Below are 13110 nucleotides of genomic sequence, written 5' to 3' on the forward strand. Positions count from 1 at the left end.
GTTTTTCCCATGCCGTTATCTGCATAACAGCACGAGTAACACTGGCTGTTCTGATTGGCTGTAAGATTTTTATGCCGGTCAGAGAGCTGCAGTTACCAGGCTGTCAGATGACAGTATGAGCCTGCAGCTATGACCGGTGGTAAAATGGTCACAGGCTATCAGCCTACACTAGCTGTCGCTGATAACAGAAAGATCAGGCACCACTGATGGGATTATTCATCAACCAGCGCCTGTGCTATAAATAAATAAAAAAAAATGATGTGGGATCTCTTCTAATTTTGATAACCAGTTCAGGCAAAACTGAAAGCTGTGGGCTGCAACTCTCAGCTGTCAGCTTTATCACGGCTAGTTATCAAGAATAGAGGGATCCCCACGCCATTTTTTAAAAATTATTTAAATAAATAATTTAATAAAAATCTCATTGGGTCCCCCTTATTTTTGACAACCAGCCAAACTGAAGCAGATATCTGCGGGCTAGTATTCTCAGGCTGGTAAGGGGCCATGAAAATTAGCCCCCTAGCCTTAAAATAGCAGCTTGCAGCCACCCCAGAAAAGGCACATCTATTAGATGCACCAATTCTGGAACTTTGCCTGGCTCTTCTCACTTGCCCTGTTGCGGTGGCAAGTGGGTTGATATTTGTGGGGTTAGTGTCAGCTATTTTATGGCTGCTGACATCAATCCCACAGGTTAGTAATGGAGTAGAGTCTTTTAGATATACTGTGAGAAAATTCTCATGGTGCTCACTATGATCTCATTGAGGTCACCGCAGTTCATTGTCCAGGCTCACAGTAAAGTGATTTTGGGAATGCAGCCTCAGTGATCTGCAGTAACCTCAATGGCTTCACTACTAGTCACTGAAGCTGCACTCACAGCACCTCATTTTCCCATGTTTTTCAGCCTGGATGGTCATATCATGCCACCGTTCAGGTTCTAAACCACATATCACAGACATGGATTACAGCATTGAATATCTTTACTTTGGACATGTGAGGGATATGGTTGTTTATTATTTTTCTTTTTTTTCACAGGGGACAATGGCTTCAATGAAATGGGCGTAAGGTGAGTATAACTGTGCTTTTTTATTTTTATTTCAAATAAAGAAGTCAGTATCTTTCTTTCAAATAAAGGATTTTATTCTAGCTGTGTCTTTTGTACAATCTAACTATTGAGTTAGTAATGGGAGTGTCTTATTGACGCCTCTCCATTACTAACCTGTGGGCTTGATGTCAGCGGCCATAAAACAGCTCACATCAACTCCGCAAATATTATTTCCCACTTGCCACAGTACCAGGGCAAGTGGGAAAAGCCAGGCAAAGCACCATAATTGGTGCATCTTATACATGTGTCTTTTCTAGGTGGGAAATATCCATGGTCCCTTGCCAGCCTGAGAATACCAGCCCTCAGCTGTTTGTTTTAGATTGGCTGGTTGTCCAAAATGGTGGGGACCCACAACGCTTTTTAAATTATTCATTTAAATAATTTAAAAATGGCATGGGAACCCCTCTATTCTTGATAAACAGCCATGATAAAGCTGACATTTGGGGTTGTAGCTCGGTTCTGTCAGTTTTGCCTGCTCTGGTTATCAAAGATAGAAGAGACCCCTTATCGCTCTTTTTTAAATTATTTATTCATAGCACAGGCACAGGTCGATGAATATTCCCATCAGTGGCATCTGCTCTCGCTGTTATCAGTGATAGCAGGCGTAGGCTGATGAGAGTAGTATTTCATCAGCAGCTGACACCTTTGATTGTCTGTAAACGCATTACTGCCGGTAATAGCTGCTGGCACACGCTGACATCTTTCAGCGTGGGAACCGCAGCTCTCTGACAGGCGGTAATAATCTTACCAGTGATCAAAGCCTAAGTTTTGGGCCAACCATTCATTTGAATGGTACCCAAACTGACCTTTTTTTAGATGTTCAGCCAAACCAGCTGGACCCAAACATCCATGGGTTCACCCATCACTATTCTTTACTGATCAAACAGCTAAAACAATGCACATATTGATGAGATATAAAGCTTATTTTACAAGTCTATGAATAGAATTGAAACCTATGATCTTAAAGTGTTAAAGAGAAAAATAAGGCTTAGTAGAGAAACATTAAGCAACTTGCAGTAAATTCAGAGAAGTCTTTTAGTGAAAAGGATAAGTTTTGGTGACAGTCTTTATTACCAGCGACAGGTCGAATGTAAAGTTAGAAAGGTCTTGTATTAAGCACACGCAGGTTAGTGGAGGTGATTGGTAATTTCCAATTGGAAATTCGAGGTTAAGAGTTGGAAGAAAATCATATATTGAAGACACAAATAACCTGCAATTTCAACAGCTTGACAAGCAGTCGATGGGGGGAAGGTGGGGTATATACAGTAAAAAGAGGCACTGTAGGCATTCAAAAGCCAAAATAAAAAATAATATTAAGGAACACAAATAACCTATTTAAATGGAAAAATGGAAAAAAAAATATTTGCCAGCTACATAAATTCTTCAGGGCATATTTTTTTCTCCAATTTTTGTACCTTAGCCATGTAAATGGTTACATTAGTGCAAGAGTTTGCTGATTGCTTTCACAACATTGTTATTTGTGTGCACCAGTAAAGCTAGAGGACATTATTACAATGTCACCAGTGACCACCAGTGAGACACTCAGAAATCAGCAAATTATCACCTAGCTTGAGGATATCCTTTAAAGGGAATCTGTCACTCCATTTTAGCCCTATGAGATGCGGCCACCGCCATAAGGGGCTTATCTACAGCATTCTGTAATGCTGTAGATAAGCCCCGATGAAACCTGAAAGATAAGAAAAACAAGTTAGATTCATAGAATCATAGAATCGTAGAGTTGGAAGGGACCTCCTGGGCCATCTAGTCCAACCCTCTGCTCAAAGCAGAATTCGCTAAATCATGCCAGACAGATATCTGTCCAGCCTCTGTTTGAAGACTTTTATTGAAGGAGAACTCACCACCTCTCGTGGCAGCCTGTTCCACTCATTGATCACTCTAACTGTCAAAAAGTTTTTTCTTTTCCAACAGTTTATTGGGTTTTTAAATTTAAAGTGTAGGGAGGGACGGAGAAGGAAGGGCAGGGAGGGGGGGAAGGAACGAGGAAAGAGGGAAGGAAAGGGGAAGGAGAACTCAAAACAGAACATACATAACATTTTTTTCTTTTCCAACAGTTTATTGGGTTTTTAAAGAAAAGTTTTTTCTAATATCTAATCTGTGTCTCCTCCCATTCAGTTTCATCCCATTGCTTCTAGTCTTTCCTTGTGCCAATGAGAATAAAGTTGATCCTTCTACAATGTGACAGCCCTTGAGATATTTGTAGACAGCTATTAAGTCTCCTCTCAGTCTTCTCTTTTGCAAGCTAAACATTTCCAAATCCTGCAACCTTTCCTCATAAGACAGGGTTTGCAGATCGGTCACCATTCTGGTCGCTCTTTTCTGAACTTGCTCCAGTTTGTTGATGTCTATTTTAAAATGTGGTGCCCAAAACTGGACACAGTATTCCAGATGAGGTCTGATCAAAGAGGAGTAGAGGGCAATAATGACTTCACGTGATCTAGACTGTATGCTTCTGTTAATACATCCTAGAATTGCATTTGCCTTTTTTGCTGCTGCATCACACTGTTGACTCATATTCAGTCTGTGATCTATTAGTATACCTAATTCTTTTTCACATGTGCTGTTGCTTAGCCCTATTCCTCCTATTCTCTATATGCTTTTTCATTTTTATTGCCCAGATGTAGTACTTTGCATTTTTCCCTGTTAAAAACCATTCTGTTAGTTGCTGCCCACTGCTCCAGTTTATTTATATCTTTTTGAATCTTCTCTCTCTCTTCTCTAGTATTAGCTATCCCTCCTAGCTTTGTGTCATCAGCAAATGTAATCAGTTTACCCTCAATTCCTTCATCTAAATCATTGATAAAGATGTTGAACAATACAGGGCCCAGGACAGAGCCCTGTGGTACCCCACTTTAGACATTCTTCCAACTGGATGGGCAGCCATTCACGACCACTCTTTGGGTCCGATCACTAAGCCAGTTATGAATCCACCTAACAGTTGCCTTGTCCATTCCATACTTAGTCATTTTTTCAATAAGGATTGTATGAGATACTTTGTCAAATGCTTTGCTGAAGTCAAGATATGCTATATCTACAGCATTTCCCTGATCCACCCAATCAGTGATTCTGTCATAGAAGGAAATTAAGTTAGTCTGACATGACTTATTAGCTACAAACCCATGCTGACTCTGTTTAATCACTTCATTCTTATCCAAGTACTTACATACATGTTGTTTAATAATTTGCTCAAAGATCTTTCCTGGTATAGAAGTCAGACTCACCGGCCTATAGTTGCCTGGGTCCACCTTCTTCCCCTTTTTGAAGATAGGAACAACATTTGCACTTCTCTAGTCTTCTGGGACTTCTCCTGTTCTCCAAGAATTTTCAAAGATTATGGAGAGGGGTTCAAAAATTTCTTCTGCTATCTCCTTCAGTACTCTGGGGTGCAATTCATCTGGACCTGGAGACTTGAATTCATTTAGTTTAGCTAAGTGTTTACTCACTATCTTTCTGTCTATAGATATCCTGGATTCTTCTATTCCCTTAATAAGACAGTGAAGAACAGTTGATTATACTCACCAGGGGTGGGGTCGGGTGCGGTGGGTGTCACGTTCCGGTCCGGTGCCTCCCATCTTCATACGATGACGTCCTCCTCCTTGCTTCTCCCTCGGCTCCTGTGCATGCGTACTTTATCTGCCCTGTTGAGGGCAGAGTAAAGTACTGCAGTGCGCAGGCGCTGGGAAAGGTCAGAGAGGTCCGGTGCCTGTGCATTGCGGTACTCTGCTCTGCCCTCAACAGGGCAGATAAAGTATGCCTGCCCAGGAGCCCAGGGAGAAGCAAGGAGGAGGACGTCCTCGTATGAAGATAGGAGGTGCCGGACGGGACCGCGACACCATCGGGCAGGACGGAATGCTGGGGTGAGTATAATCTAACTCTTTTTTCTTATCTTTCATATTACATCGGGGCTTATCTACAGCATTACATAATGCTGTAGATAAGCCCCTGATGGCGGTGCCGGCAGCTGATAGGGATAAAATGGGGTGACAGATTCCCTTTAATAGCAATGTATCATTAATCCATGCAGAGGTCCAGAAAAGTGAAGCTTTCCCCAAACAAACCGCCCAACCACATTTTTTAGCCAAAGTTTCAGTGTATTCATTCTATTGTTTTGTATCTTTGTCTGCCCTCTGATCTAATTTCTAAAGCCAAACATATCAAAAGTATCAAGGACTGCTTCAAAGAGACCTCTGGGTTTTTGAAGAACCTTTTAGGTGTTTTCTTCAGGGAAAAAAAAAAGAAGAATTCACGCTGTGAACTTTTATGTCTTTCAAGAAGATTTTTTATAGAGCTTTCTCTCTTAATTTGTAGAAAATTCACAGTAAACTCAAATATTTGCTAAATAAATCACATCCGCTTAGACACTTTACAACGTTATGATTCCTATTGATGTTTTGCTGATACACTTAATGCTAATTGGTGACGGCATTTGTGCATAGTAGCTGCATTTTAGTCCAGTGGAGATCGGCTTTGATGTGCAAACTGAAACAGAATTTTGTCCACCGGCATGCACATAGCAAAATGAAAGAGTCATTCCCCTCCCAAGAAAAGATATCCTGTACCCCAAGAGACAAACCTAAGATCATTGTTCTAGAACCTCATCATTGGAGCTCTACAGCTCCTTCCTGAATGGAGCATAATGTAGGTGTGCATGCTCAAAATCCCCTCTATAAATTGGTATGAGACTGCTCAAAAAAGCAGAGGGCTGTCCTTAGCCATATCTGGCAGTCTCTTTGACAATGGACAGAATAAAAGTTGGGCAGGAGAACTTCCATGTCATTCAAGATGGAGTTGTAGAGCACCGTTCTTTGGGTTCAGTAGCCCTCATCTTGCAATCTCTGGTGGTCCCAGTGGTCAGATACACCCCAATACCAGCAAAATATGTAATATCTTGTAGACATGGTCTAACTTTATTTTTTGGGGAAAAATCTTTTAAGAGTTAATACTTTTCCTTTCTTCATCTTGCCCTTTTTGAAGCAAAGTAAGTTGTCAATAAGAGGTGATTATGCAGAACCAGCTTTTGGACGTTGACGTTCACACATGTTGAAATGTATCCAAGTTTTTTCCCTCACATGTTGAAATGTATCCAAGTTTTTTCCCTCCGGCCTTTAATATGCATTTTAGTGTTTTTTTATTGTAGACATACAGAGATACAGTACAAATATTTGGACTTCAAGACACATACTAATGAGTCATAATGTGGCAATCTGAATGATGTCTAAAAAGGTGTTGTCCCAACTCTCAACTAATCACCGGAGGTTCAAAAAATGGAACCTCCAACGATCCTCAGATCAGATCAAGGAAAGATCTCAATAGTATAGAGCGGTGTCTGCACATGAAGACTACTGCTCTATTTATTGTCTATGGAACTGCTCGGAAAAGCTGGGAGCTGGACTTTTCTATCCCATTGTCAGTGAATGGCGTAGTGGCATGCCTGCTGGCACAATGCCTTTAAAGTAGACACATGTAAGCAGATTATAAGTTCTTGTCCTTTCTACTAGGCCCATCTATGGAGGTAAAATTCAGATTGGTGGCATTTCAGCCTTTAGCTCCCTGTTAGAAAAATTGGGGCCCTGTGACTGCAACACCCTAGATTTTGATGGCAGTCTTCTCAGATAGATTAGGAGTTCCCTATCCTTTCATCAGATGGGGCACTTTAAAGAAGCACTCCTCCTCCCATCAAAATGTTTATCTTCTTAATATATTGCAATCATCCTATTATAGAGCACTGTGAACTCACAATTGCCTTTCTACCCAGTTAATTCTGCTCTTTTCCATTAGGTCTATGACATCATGTGATTAAAAAAAGCCTAGCTAAATCTATCTAAGCTCTATGTAGAAACAGGAGGTCTATTTTTTCTGTATGAGTCATCACTAGAGTTGAGCGATACCGTCCGATACTTCAAAGTATCGTATCGGATGGTATCGGCCGATCTTTAAAAAAAGTATCGGTATCGCCGATTCCGATACCGGAAGTCCCATTCAAGTCTATGGGACTTCCGGTATCGGAATAAGAAAAACCCTTTCCTGCCCTTGTACAGCCTCTCTGGGGTCTGTACGGGCCTTTCGGGGGGCTGTGCCGGCCTGCCAGGGGGTCTGTGCAGGCTCCGGTGGTCTGTGCCGGCCTGCCGGTGGTCTGTGCAGGCTCCGGGGGGCTGTGCCGGCCTGCCGGGGGGCTGTGCCGGCCTGCCGGGGGGCTGTGCAGGCTCCGGGGGGCTGTGCCGGCCTGCCGGGGGGCTGTGCCGGCCTGCCGGTGGTCTGTGCAGGCTCCGGGGGTCTGTGCAGGCATCGTCCGATGGGACTACAAGTCCCATCGGGCGATGCCTGCTACCATGACAGTGATTGACACATTAGCCAATGATGGGACAGTAGTAGTCCCATCATCCGGCTAATGTGTTAAATGTAAAAAAAAAAAAAAAAAAAAAAAAAATTACATGCTACATACATACAACATGCATACTACATACATACTACATTCATACTACATACTACATACATGCTACATTCATACTACATAAATACTACATGCAACATACATACTACATATATACTACATGCATGCTACATACATACTACATGCATGCTACATGCATGCTACATACATACTACATGCTACATACATACCACATATATACTACATACATACAATACATTCATACAATACATACATAGACATACAGTACATATAACATAGAGTAACATACTTACCAATACTTGTCACATTGTTCCCCGAAGCCATTGTCTTTTCCGGGATAAATATTAACATAACAAACCACAAAAATACTCACCCACGATCCGAAGCAGTCCACGAGTGTGTCCCACGACGATCTTGGGTAGAGAACTGCAGCATCAGATGATGCTGCCGTTCTCTACGGGCTGCAGGAATCCAATGACGGAAGGTAGGTATCCTTCCGCACTGTATTCCTCCGCCACTTAAAAAAAAAAAAGTCCCTAGTCTCACTTTATGCCATTGCTGTGTGGGAAATTCCCACACAGCAATGGCATAAAGTGAGACTAGGGACTTTTTTTTTTAAGTGGCGGAGGAATACAGTGCGGAAGGATACCTACCTTCCGTCATTGGATTCCTGCAGCCCGTAGAGAACGGCAGCATCATCTGATGCTGCAGTTCTCTACCCAAGATCGTCGTGGGACACACTCGTGGACTGCTTCGGATCGTGGGTGAGTATTTTTGTGGTTTGTTATGTTAATATTTATCCCGGAAAAGACAATGGCTTCGGGGAACAATGTGACAAGTATTGGTAAGTATGTTACTCTATGTTATATGTACTGTATGTCTATGTATGTATTGTATGAATGTATTGTATGTATGTAGTATATATGTGGTATGTATGTAGCATGTAGTATGTATGTAGCATGCATGTAGCATGCATGTAGTATGTATGTAGCATGCATGTAGTATGTATGTAGCATGCATGTAGTATGTATGTAGTATGTATGTAGCATGCAGTATGTATGTAGTATGTATGTAGTATATATGTAGTATGTATGTAGCATGTAGTATGTATGTAGTATGTATGTAGTATATATGTAGTATGTATGTAGCATGCATGTAGTATGTATGTAGTATGTATGTAGTATATATGTAGTATGTATGTAGCATGCATGTAGTATGTATGTAGTATGTATGTAGCATGCAGTATGTATGTAGCATGCAGTATGTATGTAGTATGTATGTAGTATATATGTAGTATGTATGTAGCATGCATGTAGTATGTATGTAGCATGCATGTAGTATGTATGTAGTATTTTTTTTTTTTTAACATTTAACACATTAGCCGGATGATGGGACTACTACTGTCCCATCATTGGCTAATGTGTCAATCACTGTCATGGTAGCAGGCATCGCCCGATGGGACTTGTAGTCCCATCGGACGATGCTTGCACAGACCCCCGGACATCAGCACAGCCCCCCGGCAGGCCGGCACAGCCCCCCGGCAGGCCGGTACAGACCCCGGGCAGTCCACACAGCCCCCCGGCAGGCCGGCACAGCCCCCCGGCAGGCCGGCAGAGACCCCCGGAAGGCCCGAAATGACGGCGCATCATGATGCGCACACACCGCGCATCATGATGACGTCAGGCCGTCAATCAACTGAACTTCCGATTCCGATGCCGAATTCCGATATTGAAAAAATATCGGAAGTCGGTATCGGAATTCCGATACAGCAAGTATCGGCCGATACCCGATACTTGCGGTATCGGAATGCTCAACACTAGTCATCACTGCTAAAGTTCCTGGCAGAGGAGAGGAGCGGAGGAGCTGGGTCAGGAGTTGAAGAGGGGGATGCCTCATGCAAGGAAAAGAGACCTTCTGCTTATACATAGAGCAGAGAAAAGGGAGAAATTGACTGGGTACAAAGAAAAAATGATCAATTGTAAGTACCCAGTGGTATATAATATGATGATTGCAATATATTAAGAGGATAAAACCTTCGATGGGAGGAGGGCTTCTTTAAATATAATAAATGTCCTTTAAGAAATTTCCTTGATTACTAATCACAGTATTACCTAGTAGTCATCCCAATGAGATCTACTGGATTATACTTGATAGTAGTAGATGAAGTTTCTATTCAAAGAAAAAATGTATTAACTCTACGCAAAGAGGCTCTTTCCTCGTGGCCTTGGTTTATAAATTGTTATGCAAAATAATTTAATTCAAACTGAAAAATACCACATATTTCGCCTTCATCAGATCCATCGGGACAATCTCTTCTCCCATTGCATAGCTTCTCAGGCTGCAGGCAGATGGAGGTATCGTTAGCACAGGGGTATTTGGGTGGTCCACACATATAACCTTCGCAATTATCCTCATCAGAATGGTCGTCACAATCAATGTCGCCATCACACACCCATGCATTGCTAATGCATCTCCCTTGGGAAACAGAAATAACAGAAATATCAGTAGGGTTGCTTAATGTATTTGCATCTCTCAAGATCATTGGTTACAAAAATTACTGGAAACCATTTCTGAACGGCATTTTGTACCCCAGTCAATACGTAGCTCAGTTATTAATTTTAGCAATTTAAGTGCGTTTCTAGCATTTTAAGGGAAAAAAAATCTCATTAGAAAGAAATTGTAAAAAATTAAAGTTACCTACTTAACCAAGCAAAGTCCAGTGCCTCCACTCTACTGGTTCTCACCGGTTTCTTCTCACTTTGTGCTGTGATGATTTTTCTTGCCATCAATTTACATGGAACCTCTGCAGCCAATCTCTGGCCTCAAGGTGAATGTATAATAAATGCTAAAATTGCCCTAGGGCAGTGATGGCGGTGGTCAAGTGAGTATGGATGGCGCATCATCACTGCCAAAGTGAACACACACCGCTGAGGAACACTGGAGTTTTGGCACCACTGATGCCAATGGAAAGTTAAGCGGGTGAGCATCAGTTACTTATTCATGCTGTATAATTTTTGGATGATATTTCTAATATACCCGTTGGATGTAGTTCTGAATTTTACTTGAAATGGTGACTCCAAAAACTGTATATATGATAATAATAATATAAATTTTATTTCTATAGCGCCGACATATTCCGCAGCACTTTACATTTCAGAGGGGACTTGTACAGACAATAGACATTACAGCAGAACAATGATCACATAGATTATAACAAATACCAAGAGGAATGAGGGCCCTGCTCGCAAGCTTACAATCTATGAGGGAAAAAAAAAAGGGAGACATGAAAGGTGGGTGGTAACAGTTGCCCTGATTGTATGGACCAGCCATAATGTTAAGTGTGTAACAGTACAGACACAGAGGGCTAAAGGATGTGTGACACCCCAGAGTCCAGTTGTCACAGTGACATCGCCTCCCTCTAAGAGGTGAAGTCATGCTTGGAGGCAGAAAAGGGACCCCCATTCCAGGTAATAGATTTAATCACAATTTCCTGCTGCAGGTTTGAAAAGGGAGAAGCCTTATAAATTCTGGCCAGCAGAGGGGATTGGTGAGTCAGCTAGAAATCAGCTGAGGGAGTTGTCATGGAAACGAAGCAGCTGTGAGCTGTGAGGAGAAATGTCAGTTTAAACGTGAGGACGTGAGGTAAAAAGATCTTTCTGGAAGATCCTGTCAGATGAAGACAGAGAGCTGGTCTGTGAAGAGGGAAAGGACAAGAGCAGAGACTGAGAGACTCTAGGGGAGCTAATATACTGCATATAGCAGACCCCTGAGTGAAGCACTTATAAAGAGAAAAGGGACATCAGAGTCCTAGGCTGACAGGAACTGTACGCCCTGATAGCCGAATCTGAAAGTACAGGGGATTGTAAATTCCTGTACACATTGATCACCTGAGGGCACAGCAGCGGATAAGGAGCCCGGGCCCGATGGTGAAGAGAGCCGTACCCGTGGAATAGGCTCACGCTGACAGCCATACTGGTTATTGAAACCATCACGAATAGAGGGTCGCAGCATAGTTATATATAGCGGGGACACACACACAAAGCGCAGAAAGGAATGTCCTAAATCCCCACCTGGCAAGGTGGATCCCCTGAATGCCTCCAGGCGAGTCAGACTCATTCCATCACCTGTATGTGGTACTCCGGACTGCAACCTATTACCAGTAAAAGGTAAAGAAACTGCACCTCTCTGTGTCTTTCTCTCATTTATCTGCACCCCAACGTTTACAGCCATTTTTACTATTTATTTAACATCTTTGCCCTGGGACTACAGCCCTACCTGTGGAGAGCTACACCATCATAGCTGCACCCAAATCCATCCCAGAGAAGCAACACCGCAGCGCTGGTCACCTCTGACCAGATTACCACAGGTGGCATCACGTATTTCACCATCTAATACTTTATTTTCATTTTTACCACATAAATTCCACACAACTTTCCCCTATTTTATTACTGGAAGCCTCTGGGCCACGGACCGGGTCGCCGCCATGACACTGTCCCCCTTGGAAGTGGATGGGCCCGGTACCGAGTACCCCCTGGCCCCACGGGGCACTCCAACTGCATAAAGCATGTGGGAACATGATGCGGGGAACCTGGTTATAGTAAAAACTTTTGGCTGTGCCACACAGGGATATATTAGGTTAATGTGTTGAGGCGGTAGGCCAGTCTGAATAAACGAGTTTTCAGGGCACGCTTAAAATTGTGGGGATTGGGGACTAATCGTATTGACCTGGGAAGTGAATTCCAAAGAATTGGCGCAGCACGTGTATAGTCTAGGAGATAGGAGTGGGAGGTTCTGATTATTGTGGATGCTAACTTCAGGTCATCAGCAGAATGGAGGGCGCGGGTAGGATGGTATACTGAAACAAGGGAGGAGATGTAGGGTGGTGCTGAGCCATGAAGAGCTTTGTGGGTGAGGGTAATAAGATTGTACTGGATTCTGGAGTGGATGGGAAGCCAGTGTAATGACTGGCACAAGGTAGAGGCATCGTTGTAACGATTGGCGAGGAATATGATCCTGGCAGCAGCATTCAAGACAGATTGGAGGGGGGAGAGTTTGGTAAGAGGGAGACCGATAAGACGAGAGTTACAATAGTCGAGACGAGAATGAATAAGAGAAACATTAAGAGTTTTTGCCGAGTCAAAAGTAAGAAAAGGTCGAATTCTAGAAATGTTTTTGAGGTGCAGATAACAAGAGCGAGCCAGTGATCGAATGTGGGGGGCAAAGGAAAGATCGGAGTCAAGTATGACCCCAAGACAGCGGGCATGTTGCTGGGGAGTAATAGTGGAACCACACATGGAAATGGCAATGTCTGGTATAGGTACATTAGTAGCGGGAGGAAACACAAGGAGTTCAGTCTTTGACAGGTTCAGTTTCAGATATCGTGAGGACATGATGTTAGAGACAGCATTTAGACAATCGCTGGTGTTTTCTGGAAAGGCTGGCGTGATGTCAGGAGAAGAAGCGTATAATTGGGTGTCATCAGCATAGAGATGGTACTGGAAACCAAATCTACTGATTGTTTGACCAATAGGGGCAGTGTACAAAGAGAAGAGGAGGGGGCCTAGGACTGATCCTTGAGGAA

The 13110-nt window shown here is 42.8% G+C and overlaps 1 protein-coding gene across 1 annotated transcript in view; it reads right to left on the reverse strand.

Moving 5' to 3' along the window:
• LRP1B (LDL receptor related protein 1B) overlaps positions 1 to 13110 on the reverse strand; it is a 1871059-nt gene that overhangs the window by 637393 nt on the left and 1220556 nt on the right. Inside the window, exon 22 of the mRNA XM_073545568.1 lies at positions 9804 to 10004. Coding sequence (XP_073401669.1) covers positions 9804 to 10004 — 201 coding nt within the window. The remainder of the gene's footprint in view (positions 1 to 9803; positions 10005 to 13110) is intronic.

The sequence above is a fragment of the Dendrobates tinctorius genome, unplaced genomic scaffold, assembly GCF_039654945.1.
Source record: "Dendrobates tinctorius isolate UK_male_01 unplaced genomic scaffold, ASM3965494v1 ptg000143l, whole genome shotgun sequence".
Lineage (NCBI taxonomy): Eukaryota > Metazoa > Chordata > Amphibia > Anura > Dendrobatidae > Dendrobates > Dendrobates tinctorius.